The 24,256-nt window shown below is 41.0% G+C and overlaps 1 protein-coding gene across 1 annotated transcript in view; it reads left to right on the forward strand.

The window, feature by feature from the left end:
* ide (insulin-degrading enzyme) overlaps nt 1-24,256 on the forward strand; it is a 41,343-nt gene that overhangs the window by 8,262 nt on the left and 8,825 nt on the right. Inside the window, exons 6-21 of the mRNA XM_022217406.2 lie at nt 501-613; nt 824-986; nt 1,433-1,525; nt 2,995-3,086; nt 3,437-3,517; nt 4,161-4,264; nt 5,274-5,376; nt 5,457-5,579; nt 5,971-6,053; nt 6,667-6,811; nt 10,044-10,154; nt 11,419-11,539; nt 12,939-13,030; nt 17,009-17,120; nt 21,162-21,329; nt 22,733-23,005. Of these exons, the coding sequence (XP_022073098.1) occupies nt 501-613; nt 824-986; nt 1,433-1,525; nt 2,995-3,086; nt 3,437-3,517; nt 4,161-4,264; nt 5,274-5,376; nt 5,457-5,579; nt 5,971-6,053; nt 6,667-6,811; nt 10,044-10,154; nt 11,419-11,539; nt 12,939-13,030; nt 17,009-17,120; nt 21,162-21,329; nt 22,733-23,005 (1,977 nt within the window). The remainder of the gene's footprint in view (nt 1-500; nt 614-823; nt 987-1,432; nt 1,526-2,994; nt 3,087-3,436; nt 3,518-4,160; nt 4,265-5,273; nt 5,377-5,456; nt 5,580-5,970; nt 6,054-6,666; nt 6,812-10,043; nt 10,155-11,418; nt 11,540-12,938; nt 13,031-17,008; nt 17,121-21,161; nt 21,330-22,732; nt 23,006-24,256) is intronic.

The raw sequence follows: 24,256 nt of genomic DNA on the forward strand, positions 1-24,256 counted from the left end.
TGTAAACCTCTGTTTCCTTTGTGGTAAAAGAACATCCTTTCCCCTATCCCTTTAGTGTTTTGCCATCTACAGCAGTTCTTAAGGACATGTGTAGCAAATTTCACAAATAAACTGAAGTTTGACTGCTTATTCTAAAATGAGGCTTACTGCTGACATATCGCCCAACATTTCAAAAATGATTGTAAATGCACTTCCCATGATGAATGACTCCAAGTGGTTCACTGTTATTGGACAGTGGGCTTTCTTGTGCTTTTTTGGGAAAACAGAAATGATTGAAATTAAAGTTGTGAACATCCTGGATATAGTTAAAAAAAAAAGGCACAACGGCTTTAATTGTGCTTGATCTGCAGCAATTTTTAAGAGTGTGCTACCTGTCAGAGGAACATCCACTTGAATGCCAGGACTCACAGTTTAAGATGATCGATGTTATTCACTTCATGTGTCGAGGGTTTTAATTCTGTAGCTGACTGGTTGATATTTTTCAATCTCTGTACTCACAGAGTCACTGGATGAGTTGACGTCCATGGTGGTGAAGCTATTTGGAGAGGTGGAAAACAAGAATGTGCCTATTCCAGAATTCCCCGAGCACCCCTTCCAGGAGGAGCACCTAAGGGTGATCTGCTTAATTACTCACCATTGTTTCTTACACTTCACTGATCATTGTTGTAACTGGCTGTATCATCAAAAACCGTTTTCTGTTTTGTGGGAATATCTATACAGACAGCCCACTAAGAACATATTTTTGACTAATCAGTGTTCATTTAAAATGTCCTATGAGTTCCTTCCTAAGTAACATGTTTTTGCTGCTTGTGTTCTTTCACAGCAATTCTACAAAGTGGTTCCTATCAAAGACATTCGGAACCTATATGTGACTTTCCCCATCCCAGATCTACAGAAGTACTACAAATCCAACCCAGGCCATTATCTGGGACATCTGATTGGTCACGAAGGGCCTGGAAGTTTGTTATCTGAGCTGAAATCTAAAGGTGCAAAGACAGAAAGTTGACCTGAAAGCTGGGGACAAACATGTCAAAACATTATTTAGAATTTAGGGATAATAATCTTAATATGATGCACTTTATGAAAAACAGAAGGCCTTGAGTATCGTTGGCTTAATATTGTTTGTTACATCAAATGTTTAATTCTGTTGTTTTTGTTATCATTTTATGAACACATTGGATTATCGAGGGATAAGAAAAACAAGAATGTGGACCTTTTCTGAATATTCTGCAGTTTTCTGTGCTTCTCATCAAAGGACAACATTCACTGCTAATAGGGCAAACCAAGAGCAGCACTTTTCTAATTTAGTGAATATTTTTCAGTACTCGGTGTGCATTATTAAACTTATTAAAAGGTTCCATTATCCATCGTAAAATGAAAGGAAATTTATGCTCTTTTCTCAATGAAAATCACTGTGCTAATTATTTTCAAGGCTGGGTGAACACACTCGTTGGAGGGCAAAAAGAAGGAGCCAGAGGATTCATGTTCTTTATCATCAATGTGGACTTGACTGAGGAGGGCCTCTGTAAGTAGTGCATATTCCTCCTGCAGTTGGTTTACCGTTGGTGTGGTTTGCATGTGTTGTGGAATATTCTGTTTAACAAGGCTCAAGGTGAGAAACAAAAGCTTCAATCAGACTGGATCTACCTTTGAGTCATTTATTATCTTGCAAGAGGGAGGAGGTCAAACACAGCTGGCAGGCTGTCAGTGAGGTTCTCCGTTCGATAGAGAGTACACATGTTCTCTTATACAGATGTTCTTTCATACAAAGATGTGAGTGATGTCAAACTCCTGCTGTTGCTGGCCAGGTTGCACTTAATACATTTTTGTTTTGTCACCTACGTAGTTCTTGGTATCGCGCCTGAGTTTGCGCTTTTGCATGTCTGAAGTTCCTGCTTCAGTGGCGATTGATGACACTGCTACATTTTTGGGGGCATGATGACCTTATCTTCACCCAAAAGAAAGCAGAAGCTATACCTAGAAGTGAGACTTATGAATTCAGAAGTTAACTTGCCTGGAAAATCCAGACTGACTTTATTTATGTATTAATATAAATACAAATAAAGGCAGTCTGGCATTGCGATGACAGGAGACGATTTCAAAAAGGAGGGGCTAACGAATGCAGCTTGAACGAGCAAGAACCAATCAGCATAACACGGATGTGACGCACAAACAAATCGACCTTGTAGTCCATGTAGTCCAAACAACAATGGCATGCAGCCGAGAAAGCGTCGCGGTGAATGATTACTGCCGTTTTTGTCACAAAAATCTGCGAATACATGGGGTACTCTCAAGTACAACACTTATTTTTGAAAAGGCTACGCAACAAACGACTCCTTCCGAACGATTAGCGGTGTTAGGAATAACTTTAAATCGGAGCCAAACCAAGTCGGTGTGTATGTGTAAAAGTTGCTTAAATTTACTCACACGTTTGGAACGGGATTTTTCTCTGTACAAACAATGGCAAGAAGGCGAAAGTAACGACCCATCCACTGCCTCCTCATCGTCGGAAACGTCAAGTGAAAAGAGGCAACGACTAACGCCATCCAAAACACCAAGAGACCACAAAAAGATTTGCTTTGGCCCCCTCCTCCGCCTCCTCCTCCTCCTCCGGCATCATCTTTATGGGTAATCCAGGCGCTGAAGATGACGCAGCATTAACTCCCGCCTCCCGTGCTATGATTGGTCGTACCAAACTGTACCGGGAGGGAAACGCGATTCAATTCGCACAATGCCAAACTGACTCTCCTGTATCTCCTAACATGGAGATAGAAGATTACATGGAGATTCAGTTTGGATTTTCCAAGCTAGAAGTTAACTGCAGTAAAGGTTACACTGAGAGGTTATACTGAGAACACAAAGCGATTTTTTTTTATTTATTTTTTTTCCATTCCACGTGTAAATATGTTTGTTTCCCAAGATGGTTGGATCTGTGTACGCACATTGAAAAGAGTTGTAAATGTTCACTGAGGCATCATCTATGTGCCACTGCAGTGCACGTTGAGGACATCATCTTCCACATGTTCCAGTACATTCAGAAGCTGCGTACTGAAGGGCCTCAGGAGTGGGTGTTTGACGAGTGCAAGGTAATTTATGTTTGTTCAACGGCATTATTTCTGAGGGGCCGGACAAACATGACCCACTTATGGTTCGTGGAGAAACTAATAGAGCAGTAGGTGCATTGACAGCAGAGACTGATGGAGGCCAACCTGCCTGCTGTTTTCTCCACCTTATCTGCTAAATATAGCCGTATCAAATGAAGGTGGACAGCATTTGTTTATGCTTCACCGTATAAGCCTGAGATTAGAATAAATTGCAGATGAAATTATATGCAGCGCCATTTCATGATCTGGCTCTCAATATCAACTGCATCTACCTGTTGTATGTGCTGTAACTTCACCTGTTATGCTTCACCTCTCCATCTTCGTCTCTGCAGGATTTAAACAAAGTCGCCTTCAGGTTCAAGGACAAGGAACGACCCCGTGGCTACACTTCCAAAGTGGCAGGCTTACTACATGTAGGTCCTCTCTCTGTCTGTAAAGGTTGTTTCCAGGGAGACTCAATGCAGCCCATTGCGTCTGTAGCTGCTGTCGTCATCAGGCTGCCTGGTGCTGCTGTTGACTCTGTTTTGTGAGACAGGAGATTTTGCAGAGGCACAGTGAGAATTACTCTAGCTTACATTTACCATATTTCCTGTACAACTGTTGCAGCAGGTAAATTGCCAATAATACCGCTAGCCTTTACATTAGATCCACAGCAAGAGATGGAATATAATGCCCTTGAATGTGTAGCAAGTATTTTGCCTACTTTTCATACACTGTTGAGTTTTCAATCTGCTTTTTATAGATCGCAAAATCAGTGTAAAATACTTCCAGTAATCCTGCTCCCCAGCATATCTCCCACCACCGATCACATCCTCCCAGCTCCCTGCAGTCTTCCTTTAGTCATTCAGTTCTAAATTTGATATCTGTGCACCAAAAAGATAAGAGCCTTAACAGCCAGCGTGGTTCATGTCAGTCTCTGCTCGTAGCAGCTGCATATTGCAATACGTTGGCTGTTAAAAAAATGATGGGATTGAATTTTAAGTATTTGGCAAAAATGTTTTACAATTCATCCCTCAAACTTCCAGTGTTGACAAGTGGTTTTTCCGTGTGTTGCAGTACTACCCTCTCGAGGAAGTTCTAGCAGCAGAGTACCTTTTGGAGGACTTCAGGCCAGATCTGATCGAGATGGTGCTGGATAAGCTGCGCCCAGAACACGTCAGGTCAGTGTGTGGCAAAGTCGGTCTCTGATCATATCCAGACAAACTGAGGCTGTCAGTGTTTATTCACTTAGCAAACTATAAACATCACTAAAATAAGAAGAGCTTCAGACAGTAACTCAAATAAGTGCGTAGGCTTTGTGGTTCTTGTTTTTCCAGTCATATTTTGTATATTGTATGCAACAAAACAACCTAAATAATAGATCAATCAATGCTGATTTCACAGTTATCAAAATGTATTGATAAATAGATGCATTGCAGGCCTTACATACATTATGCTATGTAATGTTGTGCCATTGTGGCTGGTGTCTAGGTTTACTGGTACTAAATAAAAGGGATGTTGGTCTGCTTGATATTTAGATGAAAGAGCTTTTCAATTTTCTGCCTTGAAAAGAAATGCCAGAAAGTCTTACAGATTTGATTATCTCTGCAGCAGCCTCAAAAAAGAGTTAGCTTGTAATATCAGGAGATGGATGTGTGTGCCCAGGAATACATTATCAAGTGTTACTCTCTTAGTCGAAAATTCTGGTATCCTGACAGGATTTTATATAAACAGTTTGGCTGTTATAAAGTATATTAAACTGACTTGCTGTATATTTCCTGTGTATGTAGAGATGCAGCCATTTCAAAATGCTAATTAAGCAAAATATCACGTTGTTTTTCACAGAAATGCAAAATACTTATCTAACATGATGTGCCACAGCTAAAACGATTAATATGTTAGTTTAGAAACATACTATTATCTCTTTGTGGGTGAGTAAATGTTTATGTTCCAGTGAAAGACGCATTCTAAATGCACGGAGGGCTCCAGCCTTGCCAGCGTCTAGAAACTGTAGACGATAAATTAGACAACATGCTGATGGATCTCCACTATCTCAAGCATGCTCCAAATAGAATGCTAATTGAAAAGCACTCTCGTCTTGTGGAACGGTTGCTAACAGGTCTGACAGAGAGGTTTTTGTAAATATGTAATGTGACCTGGATAACTCTAGCTTTTGTTTTCTTTTTACAGAGTTGCAGTGGTGTCAAAGTCATTCGAAGGACAGACCGACAAGACGGAAGAATGGTATGGCACACAGTACAAACAAGAGGCCATCTCAGAAGAGACCATCAAGGTGACTGACTGTGGTTGTCGTGCTCCAGTTATATCATACTCAATCCTTCATGGATGGCTAATTGTGAACCTGTGTTTCAGAAATGGGCAAATGCAAACCTCAACGGCAAATTCAAATTACCCATGAAAAACGAGTTCATCCCTACAAACTTCGAGATCTACCCTCTTGAAAAAGACTCTCCTTCAGTCCCCACTTTAATCAAGGCAAGTGTGTTTGCTGCACAGCTCGGTCATTAGCGTCTTGTTAGTCTTCATTGTTTAACTGCCAGATGATACCTGCTTAACTGCATTTAGTTAAAAATATCTATTGCACTTTCATATGGAAATATTTTGTGATTGAGACATTAAGCATTTAATAATTCTGTTGCCTGAAGGAAAGACAGAGTAAAAGCAAATGCCTTTTTTCCTTTATTGTTAAAATAAAATAAAGGATCATAGAAGGATGTTAGATTTACATGAAGAAACACACACTCCCTGCTTGTAGTGTGTGTTTGAACTGTGCCTCTGCTGACCTTTCAGTTGTTATCTCTGCACAGAATGGACTTTGAATGAATATGAAAATGAGAACTGCCTGTTTGGTGTTCATTTCTTCCAGGACACAGCTATGAGCAAGGTGTGGTTCAAGCAGGACGACAAGTTCTTCCTGCCGAAGGCTTGCCTGAACTTTGAGTTCTTCAGGTGCGTAGTTGTGAAGAGCTGTGATTCAGCTATAATTCAGGTCATGAAGTCATTTATTGAAAGGTAATCAGCCAACACAATGAGAAAATAGCTTCAATCAGATTCCAGTAGCAAAGTAAACCAGATACAAATGAATGAATGCCTAGACCAGAAACCTGAAATTGAATGCCATTTCACTCAGATTCTTTTCATCAGGTTGGCTTACTTCTTAATTAAGCTAGGTTGCTTAATTCTTCAGTGTTTATATAATTTACTGGCAGACATTCCAGTCACACAGTCTAACTGGGGACGTTCTTGCAGTGTTGACGCATGCCACACAGAGGGTGATACTATATACAATAAGCTGGATCAGCTCATAGCCAATAATCATCAACTGAAACCCAAACCCTTCTGGATGGGACTGTAATTAGATGGTGTCAACCTATTTTTGTTGCACATACCTGCATTATAACTCCCCTGTTATTTTATATCCCCAATTAATTGTAAGTTAGTGAGTAGATGCACTGAAAAGTATCTTCAGCTCCCATCATGAATAAATGAAAATGAGCGGTGTCTCTGCTCTCTCTTACTCTGTTTTTATGTATTTGTGTGACCACTGCCATTTTCTCAACAGCCCGTTTGCGTATGTGGACCCATTGCATTGTAACATGGCATATTTATACCTGGAGCTCCTCAAGGACTCCCTCAACGAGTATGCATATGCAGCCGAGCTAGCTGGCTTGAACTATGACCTCCAAAATACCGTCTATGGGATGTATGTAAGTATTGAGAATCCCTCCCCATTGCCCTGACGCCGCATCCCAGACCTCACGTCCGCTACCCTTTATCATCCTCAGACTGGGCTCCTGTGGCTCAGACAGGCCTGGGTTGACAGGTAATATTAATAACATTAAATTGGAATTTTTTAATACAAATAATGATACAATAAAAGAAAAATTACAGAACAATAATGACAAGAGTAATATATTATAATTCATTGTTTGTGAATACTTGATATTTGGCGACTATTTTTGTGTTGTAACCCCAGCCTATTCAGTAAGAAATATATTTACAGGAACCTTACAACCCAGACCTGGCTGGTTTAGCTGCTGGTCTAGCCTCTGTTCTGTCTCCAACCTCCTTTCATTTTTCATCGATCCTTTTTCCCTGCTCATCCACTCCCTGTGAAACCCTCATGACTACCTAAGAGGTGTTACATTTCCTCATATCAAATGGCAGTTCTCTGTTTTAGATGTGGAGTTAACTGCACACCTGTCAGTAATACATCAGATGAAGCAGTGTTCAAGAAACACAACTGAGCCTGTTTAACAGATGATCAGAAAACAGTGGTGGCATTAGTCTTCTGTAGAATAGTTTTAGCCAGTTGTTGTGGAACAACAAGCTGGTCACGTGGCTGCATATACATACTCTTCTTATCCTTCTTCTCATATGTGCATTGTCTTTTTTAAGTTTTAACCACCGCTCACTCCCAACAAACATGTTTTTCTTTATTTTGCTCTTTTTTTTGTTGTTTCTTTCTTCCATTAGTCGCTACCTTTACGCAGATCCCCTGCACTGCAACATGACCTACTTGTTACTCAGGTTACTGAAGGATGATTTAAAAGAGTATACATATGCAGCCCGCCTGGCCGGGCTGGTGTATGGCGTAGCTTCAGGGATGAATGCCATCCTCGTAAGTAAGCTGTTTGAAGTCTGGAGGGAAGTGGGGGCGCCAATGAAGGGTCCACTCTGTGGCTTTACCAACGTGAAAATGGCTTGGTTTTCTCTGCTCAGTGTGATTGTGTAAAGTGCTATCCTGCCTGTTCAAAATGAAGATCTGCATCTAACTGCATTCCAATCAAAGACCAACATTATGTCATCTGACTGAAGGATGGTTGTACACAGTCATCTGAAAGTGTTATCAGCTACTGTACCGTCATTAGATTTGAGCTTGTGACTAAAATATTTAAGTCAAGGAATTCTTGGAGATTTCCACATTATATTTCATCAGAGAGCACACACATCCACTCAATGTTTTTTAAGCACTCCTGACTTGCCAGCAATTTTATTTGTAAGATTAGTGTGGAAATGAATTAGATAATTTAAATATGAAATTTTAGAGTTCATAATAAAGGTGATACACTTAAGACTTTATGCATATTTTCTGGGAAATGATCTCAGAGTTTCACTTCCAAACTTCATTCAAGTTATTATATTCAGACGGTAAATGCTCAGCAATGAAAATACTAGATATCCAGATTTTCACACCCAACTCTGTCTGTATAATAATACTTTTGGCTGCCATTCTCTAACATTTATTGTTAGTGTCATACAGACATCAAACGAAAAAACATTGCTGTCACAGACCACTATGAATAAAGTCAATTGATGCAGATTCTTTGACATATTTATTGTCACATTTCTGCTGATGCAAGTGCAAAAAGGATGTTAGAAATGATCTGTGTGCACGAGGTTTGAGGTCGTTAGTAGTGGCTCGCTCAGACACCAATTTGTTTTCTCAATTTATGAATACAGCAGTTTGATCAGCTATGTGTGTGTGTCTCAGAAATCTAATGTTACACTGCAAAACTACCTCAGAATGAAACTGGATTGCAGTGGTGTGGTTTCGCTCTGTTCTTTCATGCTTCCTAACTTTCACAAAAACACACTGCACCCTTTGTCATAACCTAGTAACCTGCTTTCATTAGCTGCCTCTCACCGTTGAATTCATGACTGTGGTGTGTCCTTAGAGACGGCCATTCACTACACTATCTGTGTGGCTGTGTGATGGGCTGGAGGTAATTGATTTGAGTCAGCAGTATTGGTGTGGCTGGCTGTCTGGCCGTTTGTCAAGGTTAATGATGTTAGGAGAGATTACTTTTAACAGGTGTCACTGCAGGGACTTGGATGGGGACAGGGAGAGGCGAGCAATGGGATGAGTGTGAGAGCACAGTCATGTAGTAGAAGGCTTTTGCTGAATCATGAAGGGCCATAAGGTGTGCATGATGCTGCAAAAAGGAGGCTTTAAATAACTTTGACTGTTCCTTCCATTTTTAAAAAACTAATTTGCATAGAAACATCTCATCAGCCACTGAGGTCTGTTCTGTCCCCCCAAGAGACTATAGCCAAAATTATTTGGACTGTAAGATAAAATTATGCTGCTTGCACAGACTGAGTATAAATGTGATGATGCAGAACTTAACATCATATTGAAATATTATCACATTGTCTGAGATAAATGAGTATAGGGCTTTGTAAAATATTTATGTATATACCGATGGTCACCTTTCATTTTTAGGACTGTTGACTGACTGGAGTGAACTGATCACGCCTCAGACTTTGTACTTTTTTTTTTCACCAACATTCGATAGGAATTACCGTACCTTAAATGTAGTCCAAGTTTAATTTTTTTTTTTGAACTTCGTAGACTTGAGAAATTTACTTAAAAGTAACTTTGACATAGCCAAGCTCTTGTTGCATTAGCTGGTTTGACAAAACCTAAAACCAGAATCTGTGATATTGAGTATCAGAGTGTTGGTTCTTAAAATCATTACTAAAGTATCAGGTAATTAATTAAAATGATGATTCTTCTTTCATCTAAATCCCAAACTCTAACCTGAACCTCCTCCAGAGCAGGTTAGCTATGTAGCATCAGTTTTAGCAGGATAAAAGAACCATGTTTGTGATTTTTAAAGCCCTACCTCAATGTTCAACACACCTTGCTAACCTATTTACTGCTTCACAGTACACTCCTCTACTCTATAATTAACTGTGAGGTGTGTGTTTTTATGAGGATCTCAATCTGTGTAATATTTTCTTGACAATAATTTGCCAGCTCCTAATTGCCTTGTTGAACATTATGTTAAAGGGATACACCACAATCATGTATTTATTGGTTAATGGTCAACCTTCAAATTAACACCTGAACAAAGTCAAGCTATCATGCTTATAATCTTACCATTTCCCTCTGTTTGTTATGTACCACCTGTCCTCTGTCACTGTTTGCTGCAGCTGTCTGTTAAAGGCTACAATGACAAACAGCACATCCTGCTGAAGAAGATCATTGAAAAGATGGCCACCTTTGAGATAGATGAGAAGCGCTTTGACATCATCAAGGAAGCAGTAAGTTCTGACTGCAGCTCAATCACCCCTACAGAGTTATGAGATGTTATGGGTCATCAAACAAATGGCTTTGCAGTTCCTTAAACAACTAACTCGAACCCACACACCACCGGTCAAAACTTTCAGAAATGCCCCAGTTTTTCCAGTTGCAGTCCAATGAATAGCTTTAAATGGTACAAAGGTAAGTGGTGAACTGCCAAAGGATTTAAAAAAAGGTGAAGTTACCCAAAACTGAAAAAGTAATGTGTGTTTCAGAATTATACAAAAAGGCATTATTCAGGGAGCAAGAAATTAACAACTTAAAGCTGTTTTGCAGCAACTGAGGTTGATCAAGCCTTGAAAGTTGGTGCCACTAAATCCTACAGGTTCCCCAATTACTTTGATTACTTCATTACTTAAAACCCCCTCTGTCTGCATAAAAGCAGTGTTGGAACACACCATGGGACCATTATTTGAATAGTATTGTACTGCAGAAAATTGTGTGTTGCTGTAAAAAAGGTCGAGGAAAAGGCAATTGGCAATAGAAGAGAGACAGACCATCATAACACCTAAAAATGTTGGTCTTTCCTACAGAGAAAGTCAAGGTGTCAGTGAGTACAGTTTTCTCCGCCATCAAAAGGCACTCAGAATCTGGGGGAAACTCTGACAGGAAGAGGTCTGGAAGACCCAAAACTACAACAGATTCAGAAGACAGGTTCCTGAGAGTCAACAGTTTGCATGATAGGCAGGTCAGGACAACAGCTTCAAGCACAGCTTTATAGTGGTCATAGTAAGAAGTCTCAGCTTCAACTGTGAAGAGAAGATGTGGACCTGCAGGTTTGACAGGTCGAGTTGCAGCAAGAAAGTCACTGCTAAGATGTCAGAGTAAGAAAAATAAAAAAGGCTTGCATGGGCCATGAAACACTTCCAATGGACAACTGAAGACTGGAAGAAGGTATTATGGACTGATGAGTCAAAATTTAAAATCTTTAGTTCATCATGCAAGATTTTTGTACGCTGTCAAGTAGGTGAAAGGATGGTTCCTTGGTGTGTAACATCAACTGTCAAACATGGAGGAGGAAGCATGATGGTCTAGGGTTGTTTTCCTGGATCCAGGATCAGTGACTTTTACAGAGTGAGACTCTTGAGAAACTTTTGACCAGTCGTGTACATATTGAGAGCCCTCTGCCTTACAACATGGTAGTTCCAATGCTCTGCAGTACCGTAACCTTACGCTTCTAGTTCTTGATAAATGTACTGACTTTGCCTTCTCTCTCCCCTACAGTACATGAGGTCTTTAAATAACTTCAGAGCAGAGCAGCCTCACCAGCACGCCATGTACTACCTCCGTCTTCTGATGACAGAGGTTGCTTGGACCAAAGATGAGCTCAGAGAGGCTCTAGATGGTGAGATGCTCCTCTTAATCTCTCTCTCTTTACTTCTGTCTCTGAGTAACAGCACAAGTGCTTATTAACCCACTTTCTACTGTGGACCAGAGTTCACTGAAGTACGGAATAAACACATATTCAAGTCCTTCTTCATGCTAAAGATGAGCTAGTCTTCATTATCTTTGTGCTGTAGATGAAAAAAAACACTCTGGTTTGTTTGTTTCTTTAAACCACCCACAGTTGTCTTTGGGCTGAGCTAAGTGAAGGATGCAGCTTTGGTGTTCACTCAAGGTAGTGACAGAGGAATTGGTTTGGTGGAACAGTTGCACACAGGGAGGCGAGAACTGTGATTAAAAAGGCCCAGTCACTAAAAAGGAAGGGCTGCTTTACTGCATGATCCAAATCCTCGTCAAAACTTGAAATATTTAGTGTGGTAGTTTGCTAGCCTGGAGGTTGTTGGTGTTGTTTCCTGTTGTGAAGTGGATTTTCAAAGTAGTAATGCAGAGATAGTGAAAGGGGAGGAGAAATCTGTGTGAGATGTGCATCCAATGACAGACTTATACCTGCAGCATACATTTGGTTCGTCGGAGTAGAATTGTAAGTAAAGTTTGAGCCGTATAAAAGTTGTATGAGGTTGTATAGCGCCATAGTTGTAGTGACAAATATATGTCCATTGTTTGTTAATTGAAGGGTGATGAAATAAAGTTCATAGGCTTCCTTCCTGGACTAAAGTTCCCTGGTGTTTGGCTCACACTTTAAAGAGGGTTGCTCTTTCTCTCTTCTCTCTCTCTTATCCTCATTTAAATGCTGATGATTCATTCTCCAGCAGACGCCTCACTAGCTGCAGTCTCTCCTCTCTGCAGAGTCAGTCTGGAACCTGAAGGGCATAGTGTTATATTTTTTTTACCGTGGAGCTTACACAGAGTATCCTCAGATGCACATAAGACTCAATTAACCTGCAGGGTCGAGGCCTGTAGCTCAGTCACCTGGGCCTCCAATTACCACAGCTTGTTCCCTTATCAGTGTCCTTATCTTCCTGTCGTCACCTGTCTGGGGTCTATAAGACGCTGTCAGTCTCCCGTCTCTGTGTGTGTTGGTGTTACTTGGACAAACAATCATTTAGATACAGTGCATGTGTGTGTCCCTGTTGTAGCTCATCCTTGAATCTGGGTCAGATGTTGCTTGAATTCAGATTGGCCAGCCCACATTGAGAAAGACTTGATGTAACGGTGTGATTTTTACCAGCTTGCATGACATTCTAAGGTGACCACTGTTGTCTTTTTGTGAGGAGAATTCTATATTATGAAATCACCGCCCTCTTAACAGTTATGTTTTTTTTTTTTACTAATTCACTGTTAATAGCAGCTTGATGAATTGCTCCTTGATTGATTATCGTTGTCTGTGATCTGTTTTCCAGATGTAACTCTCCCACGCCTCAAGGCCTTCATACCACAGCTATTGTCACGGTTGCATATTGAAGCTCTTCTCCATGGCAACATCACCAAGGAGGTTTGTTCAGCATCACTCTTTTTTTTTTGTTTGTTTGTTTGTTTTTTTTACTGCCACCTTCGGGAAATTAGAATGTTGCTACCTTATTGCTGTGATTGATTTCTAAATTTGCAATAGTGCAGTTTTCCTTTCATATCAAATTTTGCAACATGTTTATGCCATTTTCTCCATGAATATCAAATAGGCCTTTCTTGTTTTTGAGCAACATTTCAGTTTCATTTGGTACTCCTGTGCTATCACAGAGATTTATTGTCAAAAACCTCTTATAAGATCCTACGATCGTGTCACACTTTGTATGAGGTCCCAGCACTCGCCGCACCTGCCTTATGTCTTGTAATGATGGCAGCGTCACAGTCTGGTGGAGAGAGAATTAGACTCGCTAGTGGGAGCAGTGATCCATTTTGTCATCATCCAGCAACAATGCAGACCCGCTTCTGTCACACCAGGGCAAGACTGGCAGAGATGTTTTGAAGCTATGTGATGGATGAGGAATCGGGTAGTAATGTTACCATGTGAGAAAAAAATATTAATTCAAGCAAAGCAGGTCAGTCACAAGGATGAGAAAAGTCTATTTAAAAACACTGATCAGTCCCAACTTTTATACGATGAATGATGGCACAACTCTTTGTAGTAATTAGTCTATTTATTAGTTTAACTTCATCCCATGTATGCAAGCACGCTACTGAGATGACCACTTTTCTAAGATATTTAACTCACTTCTGACTATTAAACTGGGTCAGTAACTTTTAAAAGCTTAGTAATAATATCGCTCAAACCACACATTTTTGTGTTCCACCACTAATGGTTTTGCTTTTACTTAAAGGGGAACTTCGTTTTTTTTCAACCTGGGGTCTATTTTCGTATCTCTTTTTATACATGTGAGTGATGGAGAAATGAATTTTCGACATAGCTCCAGTATTTAGCCAGGCAGGCAGCTTAGCAGCTCAGCTAGCAGCTCAGCTAGCAGCTCAGCTAGCAGCTCAGCTAGCGAAAAGTATGGGGCAACTTGCCCCCCCGCGTCAAAGTCCGCCCTAACGTGCTTTTTGTCCCACACTGACCGGCTCAGATAGTCTCAATGAGTGTCCCACAACATACTAGAGATGAGAAGTGAACGAAAACCTCCACATTACTTGGCGATCGCTATTTGTTGTGGTCTGTATCCAAATCTCAGGACGCTAGAAAGCAAATCTCGTTCTTCTCATCTCTAGTATGTTGTGGGACACTCCTTGAGACTATCCGAGCCGGTCAGTGTGGGGGAAAATGGTAAATGGTAAATGGTCTGTATTTATATAGCGCTTTACTATACCTGCAAGGTACCCAAAGCGCTTTACAGAATACATCACATTCACACATTCACACACTGATGGCGGAAGCTGCCATGCAAAGCACTAACCACGACCCCATCAGGAGCAATTAGGGGTTAGGTGTCTTGCTCAGGGACACTTCGACATGAGCACAACGGGCTGAGGATTGAACCGGCAACCCTCCGGTTACAAGACGGCCACTCCACCCACTGAGCTATGCCGCCCCTATAAAAAAAAGCACGTTGGGGCAGACTTTGACGCGGGGGGGCAAGTTGCCCCATACTTTTCGCTGGCTGAGCTGCTAGCTGAGCTGCTAAGCTGCCTGCCTGGCTAAATACTGGAGCTATGTCGAAAATTCATTTCTCCATCACTCACATGTATGAAATGACATATGAAAACAGACCTCAGGTTGAAAAAAAACGAAGTTCCCCTTTAAGAAGGGATTCTGTGGCAGCTTCTCATTTAATGGTTTTTCTTTATTTTCATGACTATTACATTGTAGATTGTCACTGAAGGCATCGCAACTATGAATGAACACATATGGAATTATGTAGTAAAGCAAAAAAGTGTGAAATAGGTCCAAACGTTTTATACTTTAGATTCTTCAAAACAGCCACCCTTTGCTTTTATTACTGCTTTGCACACTCTTGGCATTCTCTCTGTGAGCTTCATGAAGTAGTCTCCTGAAATGATTTTCACTCCAGAGGTGTGCCCAAACTTTTGACTGGTTGTGTATCTACTACTTAGACTTTAGCTCACAATTGCATCAGAACTTACTATTGTCAAACTATCTTCTGCCAGTGAAATTGCCCATAACAAGGTCTGTGGATTATCCTTTGGAAAGACTTGTTTGTGCCACCATAACTCATTACCAGCAACTCTATCCATTCTTTCCTCACTCTGTTTCTAATGCTCAGTTTGTCAGTGATTATTATTATTTGTTTTTGTTTGTTTGTTTCTCACTGATATAATAGTTAAAGATGGTCATCATATGGAGTTGGGGCACTATATTCACCCAAAGTAGCTTTATTCTCCACAACTCTGGAACTTTATTAAAGGAATAGTATTTTGATGTTGGTGGTGGTGGAGAGTACTCATTGTCATCCCGTAAGAGACAGCTCCCATCAGGATAGAAAGGTTTTGCCATAAGCTGGTAATCACTCCAAATAACTTTTGTGTTTATCTGCAGTGAACCTTCCCTCTAAGGGGGGAGTGGACCCAAACTATTACAGCAAAATGCTCCTTACTCCACAGCAGAGCAGCTGGATCTCCTCAGTGTAGGGGTCCAGCATTGAGGCCATGCTATCCTCTTGGTGTACGCCACACATGCACTTTGCCTACCTGTCGAAAATATGGTGAAGGATGACCATATCACTTTTTTTTTCCACATCCTTGTAGATCAGGGATTGTGAGCACCACTGAGCCCTCAAATGTGCATTCATCTTTGTATTGTAGGGTTTATACTCTGCATCTCTACTATGATATCTCTATGTGCTCTATGTTCAGTCGACTGTTCTTGCTGACGATCTAATCACATCCTGTAATGATATTCTCAGTCAACTGAGGAAGACTTGCTGCTCTGCTTTCCATCGCTCTAATACATAAGCATCACGTCATCAATCGTCAGCCACAATTTCAGCCTGCATTATGTCTTTCCCATAGATCTAAACTCGGCTCTCTTTTGTCACTGCTCCTGTTTAAACACTGGCCAGCTGAGCAGTCATTGTGACTGAAGCACCTGCCATCCATTCACCAACAGTAAACCCTCTCTCGAAATCACTTGTAGTTTTTCCTCCTGCCATCTTGATACTAAATCAGAATCAGCAGGTCCTGCTCAGTATTTTTACTCACACCACGGAGTATGATTGGATGTTAACTGCTTAATCGTCCTGTGTGGAAGCATCTGTATTTGATGTATCTCTCCACTCATTGATTCAAGGCTTTCCTTTAATTTGTCAATGCTCTGTAAATTAGGGCTGCAGACTAATTGTAGAAACATCCCTGACAACTCTACAACTGTGCAGTAAAATAAATCACCAAGTACCCTGACCGCAAAGCTAGAACACATTATGTGATTAACTTCTGTGACTGTGTCAGAAATTAACGCTGACATTGTAGAAGTAGAGTTTATGAAAGAACAGCTGCTTTGGATTGCATTTGATTTTACAAGTGTTTTCGATATAAAGTATGCACATGTTTAAATATTATTTTTCTACGTTCAAACACCACAGACCTCCGTTTGCCTTTTAGTGTTATTGCAGCAACAAAAGTCCCCTTGATGACATCTCATAACCTTCAAACTACACTCACTGCAGTTTTTATGTGGGGGTGGATAGAGCGATGCAATGCCCTTGTGTGCCATCAATTAGCAGTACAGATGGAGAGTGGAAAAATTTCAATGTCATTATAAGTTAATTCTGGTCATGTGAAACCCACAACCTCATTCAGCTAACTGGGGAACGTCTGAATCAATTCAGAGGAATGTACATTAAAAAAAACATTAATTGAAAAAGGGGCTAAGTGAAGGGAAAGACAGAAACAGTAAGGTACAATTGAAACTCTTGGAGATGATATTTAAATTGTTTGTAACAATTTTTTTCTACGAGTAAAGTTACTGCTGCCCAAGACTTTGTGGAGTAAAATGTTTTTTCTCTCCCTTCTATCATCTCTCCAGTCTGCTCTTGGCATGATGCAAATGGTCGAGGACACGCTCATTGAGCACGCTCACACAAAGCCCCTCCTCCCGAGCCAACTGATTCGCTACAGAGAGGTGCAGGTTCCAGACGGTAGGTGCTGCACTCCCTCCCCCGCACCCCATGAACACACAGCAGCTCTGTTAATCATCATCCGCCAGTCATGGCCGTCTCCACAGCGACCGTGCAGAAGGGTCCTTACACAGCGCCGTTGCCCTCGTCATCAGTGACGCCGTCTTACGTTTTGGAAGATCTGATTAAATTCAACGTCCAACGTTTACCTCAGAGCAACATAATAGGGACTGAGTAGAAGGGGACGGCATCTGGAAAAATACATACACACCTTCCCCTCAGCTGCTCAAACAATGAACACACACATGCACTTCAAGGCACCTGTGCTGCCTTTCTGATTACATTAGGCAAGCTGAATGATGTGGAGAAGAAAACCAGAGCTGTGCAGGGCCACTTGGAGACGTCCTTTGTCTCTGAGGGAGTTTCCAGGCTTGGCTCCAGACTGCCAGTCAGATACAGAGAAGGAGCGAAGGAGAAGGACATACTGGATATAAACTCCAAATTGGCTTCTAAAATGACAGACTGAATGACTGTCTGTCTAGGAAACATGTTATTAGTGTGACAGCTGAAAGCTTTACAGCAGAAAGTTCTCACAAATCTGTCCAATTACACTTCTGTCTGTGTTAAATGCACCATGTAATCTAAATGCAATTAGAAAGCTAGCCCAATGTTCAAACACAATGTCTTAAACTGACTGACAGGACAAGGACAAACACTACAGAACAACTAAATATACAGCGAAAGATAATGTTTTATTTGATTGTAGCAAAGCCATACCTGTAATTTACATGCTCACAAAATGATTGATCACACACTTCAAGCATTCTTTTGTGCAGTTTTCCCTCATGCACTCTGAAAATGAACAGCTTCACTTAATATGCAGTATTGAAAGTACCACGGTTCTTTTTGAGTTGGCTAAAAGCCAGTTTATGCCACACACTGACAGCTTGTCGCTTCACACCAACAGAATACTTGATGGCTTTCATTATTCGGTGAGCGTACCTGCTCAAAATGTTTGCCTGTTGCTTTTTCGTTTTCTTAAGTAAAAATTTTGACACGTTGAGAAGACTCTTAGGGGGAAATGTTGAAGACTGTGGACATAACACTCCCATAGAGCGGTGCCAGAGTGCTCAGTCAGCATGCGCATAAAGACACCTGCATTACCCAACCTCAGCTTGTCCTCCCTTCAAAGTGAGCCTGATCACAATGGACTCTTACAAACTGAAGCTGAGTGTAAAAGGAGCCAAGTTTCCTCCTGCTAGAATGGATGGCTCCTCTCCACGTTCTGCTCCAAAAAAAATTAGAAAGTACAGATGAAAGGCTAGAGGAGACCAATTTGGAGCCACTCAGCAAAAAAGCACGGTGTTGGCATTGAGTTAGAATGTCTCCGCCTTTCTGAAGAGTGTCACCACTGTCCTCTATCTGAACTTTCCCATTTCAACACTTATCTATGGCTTAAGCAATGTGCTGAGGTGCAACTGCACGCTTACAAGTGAATCAGCTGATGTGTTTTTGCAGGCATCTCTTATGCGAGTTACTTTACGCAGCGCTGAAAAACCTGATTATGCATCCAGGAATGGATTATGTGAAGTTGTACAGCCAGGCTCGTGAAATTCATTTTGAGCTCATCTCAGTTCATGAATCACTGGATTTTGGGGTAATGAAAAGGATTATTATTTGAATGCTCACTGCATTACATGGCAAGCTCAGTTCTCAACATATCTCAGCATGGCCCAGTCATGTTTGACAGAATTGCTTTCACAGGGCTCGTAATCTAAATGAAATCAGCACACGTGAAGCAGAGAGGAAAAATGTGAATCCTCATATTTTTCTTTTGCCTGTTCTCTAATCTGTTTTATGTTAACAATCCTGAGCAGTGCATTAAGAGAGCAAAAGAGAGTTGAAAATAGTAAAAAATAGAATGAATAAAATCGCCTATAAAATGCCCTAATACAGTCATGGAAAAAATCAGTAGATCAACTTTGTTTTCTTCAATTTCTTGTTCATTTCAATGCCTGGTACCACCAAAGTTATATTACCTGAAGAATACAATGACCTCAACAGAAAACGCAGCTGATTACATCTTACTTTATGTCCTATCTAACATGCGTAAGCTTCATTGTATTCCCAGGGTACACAAGAGGCCATTTCATGTCATAAGCAGCACTGGACATGCAAAGGCCTAGAGTGGTTTCCTGCTTACATTCAAGCCCTAACACAACTCGGAAGTTGTCAGCTCTCACATAATGCCTAAAACAAAAAAAATATGTGAAGCCACAAAGGCAGCCATCTTGGCACTGCTGGAAATTGGTATGAGTGAGAGACAAGTAGCAAAAAAACTGAAGATCTCCTCGACAGTCGTTCATTACACCAAGAAAAAACAAATCGAACACGGTGCTACCAAATTGCTAGCTGGTCTTTCCCCACGAGATGACCAAGCACTCATCCATTCCTGAGTCGTCGTCAGACCTTCAGGAACCTTAAAAATGAGTCTGGAAATGTGATTTGTTTGGCAAGGACTAGTTGGAAACCGACTTCTTAAAGCTGGTCTGAAGTCACTCAGGGCACTGAAGAAGCCCTTCATCAACGAAAGACAGAGCAAAACAAAGCAAATTTGTTTGAATTTGTGCAACAGAAATGGGCTGCTGTGACAACAGAACAATGTCAACCTGGTGGAGAGCATGCCAAGATGCATGGCTGCAGTCATCAGAAACAATGGTTATGTAATCAAGTACAAGCTCCTGTCTGTATCCTGTGACTAAAACAGACAGAAAAGAAAACATGGAAGGCCTAAAAGCACTGTTTAGTTGTACCAGGCATTAAAGTGAACATGAAATTGAAGAAAACAAGGGCGGTCTAATAATTTTTTTCCATGACTGTGTATGTTGTTGTTTTTCAGTTTTCACTGTTACTTCAAGATTGGCAGCAAATACACAGACATCCAAAATGCGCGTCTGCTCCTTTGGTTGTAGTCTTGAAATAAAAAGGAAGCGCTAAGAGCTGTAAATTTTTCTTCGGCTCTGCTATTTTTCCGCCTTTGGTGCTGGCAGCAGAGGTGTCCAGGGGCATTCTGTTTTTAGATTGTTTGTCCATCCATCCCATTCCAGTGACCGCACTACATCAGGAACACCTTGGATAATTTTATTACAATCTGGCACAGAAGTCTGGGTGCACTTAAAAAAGGATCTGATGAGTTTTTGCTTGTCAAAGGTCTCTGTGACCTCACAAAACACGTTTGGTCATAACTCAAGCATTTATACGCTAATTGTTATAAACTGTCACACAAATGTCTAAGTTGTTCAGAAGGTCACAGTTCAACTTCACTGTGGCATAATGTTCTGTAAAAGCACTTCTCTGTCAGTTATTCAACACCGTAACTGTGTGAGGCAGACACATTTCACAATTAGCAGCTTCATTTTAGAAACATCCATATTCAAAATATTACCTCCTGTGATGGCTACAACTTTATTGTCCAAATGTGTGAAACATATGAAGAAAAATAACAATTCATTGTATTTCTTTACACCTTTCAACATCAGGTATAATTTGACAATGTTAAAGCAACAAGAAGTCCGACTGAATGAGACATACAATACATTAGAATGAATTCTAATTTAGTTATAATATCGGTATGCTCTGTACACAAACATGTTTCAAGTTGTGATTTGAACTGTGCGATAAAGGATGTGCAGCAGTAAGGAGTTCTAAAGTTGGGTGCAGAGCAGCTGAAGGCTCTGGCAGACATGCTGCTGAGTCTCAGAACAGCAGAGGAAAATCTAAAAGGCCAGGTAGGGTTGAAGCGATGGAGAAGGTCTGAAAGGCTTAGTGGAGCTGAACAAGGAAGGGTGGGATATGCGAATTTGACTCTGTTCTTTGCAACAATTTTTTTTTTTTGACTCTGGACAGACATGGATGTAAAATGCAGCTCGACTGGTTGGCAGAGACAACAAACCAACTAGGCAGTAATTCTAGTTTGTGTCCATAGTGCATGTAAGAGTGAATGGGTTTTCTTTTTTATGATTACAGTGCTAAAGAAAACAAATACTCTTCTATTCCTCTCAGGTGGCTGGTATGTTTACCAGCAGAGGAATGAGGTGCACAACAATTGTGGCATTGAGATCTACTACCAGACAGACATGCAGACTACCCATGACAACATGCTGCTGGAGCTGTTCTGTCAGATCATCTCTGAGCCCTGCTTCAACACGCTGAGAACCAAAGAACAGCTGGGTGAGCACACAAAAATCACATGTCTCCCTACAGTCCGTGGTGAGAGAGAGAGTGTGTGTGTGTCTATGTGCAGCTGTGTATATATATGTACATACCCAGGGTGGGAGGGAAAGATTTTCTTGTTTTTATTTCAATGTTTTTAATTTTGTAAAGCACTTTGTGGTGCATTTTCATTGCATGAAAAGTGCTATACATATAAAGTTTGATTGCTTGACAAAACACTGATGTAGTATACACTACTGGTCAAAAGGTTTAGAATGCCCCAATTTTTCCATTGTCAAGTAGTTGAAGTCCATTGAATACCTTGAAATGGTGCAAAGGTAAGTGGTTAACTGCCGGAGGTTTAAAAAAAAAAAAAAAAAGGTAAGATTATCCGAAACTGAAAAATAGTGTGCATTTCAGAAATATACAAAAAGGCCTTTTTCAGAGAACAAGAAATGGGTTAACAACTTAAAGCTGTTCTGCAGCAATGGAGGCTGATCAAGCCATGAAAGTTGGTGCTACCAAATCCTACAGGGGTTCCAACTTCTCTTGATTACTTCCAACCCCCTGTCTGCATAAAAGTAGTGTTGGAACTCACTGTGGCACCCAACCCTCCAGAGCATTATTTGAACAGTATTGCACTGCAGAAAGTAGTGTGCTGCTGCAAAAAATGGCGAAGAAAAGGCAATTAATAGAAGAGAGACAGACCATCATAACACTTTAAAGTGTGGGTCTTTCCTACAGAGAAATTCAGCTGTTATATCTGCCAAAGGTGGCTACTTTGAGTCAAAAATTTAGAATACATTTTGGTTTCTGAACTGATTCTTTTTTTTTTAACTTAATTTGTTTATTTGTTCTATGCTTTAATTTCAGAGTAAAATGAGATATTAACATGCATAATGTCTAATAAAAATGGAAAAATTGGGTTGTTCTGAAACTTTTGACTGGTAGTGTATGTCGCGTCACATTTTCCAGTGTGATTTTTAAGATGGACAAGAACAAACTCTGGCAGTTGTATTAAATTCGCTACCAAGTTGTGGTATTTGTTTTTAGCTTGTAGCAATTACAAAGTGTTTTCCAATCACCAGAAATCATAAGTGAAGCATTTAAAGTGCTGTCAAACATAGTGATGTATAATAACTTTAGTGTTGAATGGATTGTGCCTCTGAGTCACTTTACCTTGGAAGCACTGCTGTAATAATAGTGCCAGAAAACAATATCAGGACAAGTACAGAGAGAAAAAATGCAACTAAAGTTTTTCTTATTCCCTTAAAAGGTGTATGTACATGGATATTTCAAAATGAAGTTAATAGCTGCGAACAAAATGTCCTTTGTATAGTTTTTCTACACAAGCTAAATTACCCTGACTTCCTCTCCTTTCTGCTGTGCTTGTACATACTCCCTCTTCTCAAACGCTCCAGGCTACATTGTGTTCAGCGGACCCCGGCGGGCTAACGGAGTGCAAGGCCTGCGCTTCATCATCCAGTCGGAGAAGGCGCCGCACTACCTGGAGAGCCGAGTGGAGGCCTTCCTCTGCACCATGGAGAAAGCTGTGGAGGAGATGAACGAGGAAGCCTTCCAGAAACACATCCAGGCCCTGGCCATCCGCCGCCTGGACAAGCCTAAGAAGCTGTCTGCTGAGTGTGCCAAGTACTGGGGAGAGATCATCTCTCAGCAGTATAATTTTGACAGAGGTGAGGCCTCCCTGCTGACTGTTCATTATGTGAAGGTTTTAGGCCAAATGCACCCTTCCTGATCGACCAGCTCGTGTAACAGAGAAAGTCGAATGCAAGTTCTTGAGAGTTATCGATATTTCGGTGGGTCGCAAAGGTGAGCAAGATGTTGCTTAGAGCTGCACAAATTGGGATCGATTAAAGCATGCAATAATCTGTAGCCATAGCACACCCCTGCCTTGCAACACTCTCCTGAGTGCAGTAATGTATTGTAATGGGCCTGATTAGCTAGTAGTCTGGTTAAAGCCCTGAGTGACGGCATCATTGAACGGCTGCTGAAGGAGGAGTGGTGATTACTGGTACTAGAGTTAGAGGAGGGGGGTGTTGGGAGAACAAGGCTAGCTAACATGCTCAATGCCAAGGACACAGAAAAACATAGAACGCACTCTTTCAATAAGAATTTACACAAAGTCTGCCCCATGGGGTAACCTAAAGAAGAGCTGCTATTGGTGAAATGAGTTCCTTTGCTTCTTTCTGTAATCACGTTTTACATTTTGTGCAAAAAATGAGTTTCTTTTCCTCTTTCAACACTTTGGTTTCCAAAACACTTGGGCACCCTGGGTGTATTTTCTTGCTAGTGCAATTTTGGACAATTTAATGGCACTTTTCCATTAGCACCAACTCAGCTCGACTCTGCTCGGTTTGTGAGGTTTTCCATTAGGACGTAGTACCTGGTACCAGCTACTACGTGTTTTAGTACCTACTCGGATGGGGTTCCAAGCAAGCTGAGTCAAGCCGGTGATGTGACGTCTACAGAGTACAAGCCACTGATTGGACAGGGAGTGACGACACTACACAGCATACATATTTTAACACCTAATGGCGATAAATTGCAGCCGTTACAGGCTTGTACACAGGACTGATATTCAATAACTGTAGCGAACTAGCATTAGCTTACCCTCATACATCGTCTAGTTCATATCGTCTTGTCTTCGACTGGACACTGCTGTATCTCCACCCAAACGCTCCTGTTCTCCTGTTTCAACTTGCCGCCCAAAGCTTTCTCTGACTCTCTTCTTTTACTTTGAATCTCTCAAAAAGCTATAGACCGAGCAGCAGGTGTACCATTGCCTCGATGTCCTCCATTGTTGTGTTGCAAATGACATTAAGAGACTTCCAGGCCGCCGTGCTATGACGAGTCCACCCATGATGAGGTGGTATTCAATTGTAACGGAAAACCACCTAAAACGAGTCAAGCTGAGTAGGTACTAA

Source organism: Acanthochromis polyacanthus, chromosome 15 (assembly GCF_021347895.1).
Source record: "Acanthochromis polyacanthus isolate Apoly-LR-REF ecotype Palm Island chromosome 15, KAUST_Apoly_ChrSc, whole genome shotgun sequence".
Taxonomy (NCBI): Eukaryota; Metazoa; Chordata; class Actinopteri; family Pomacentridae; genus Acanthochromis; species Acanthochromis polyacanthus.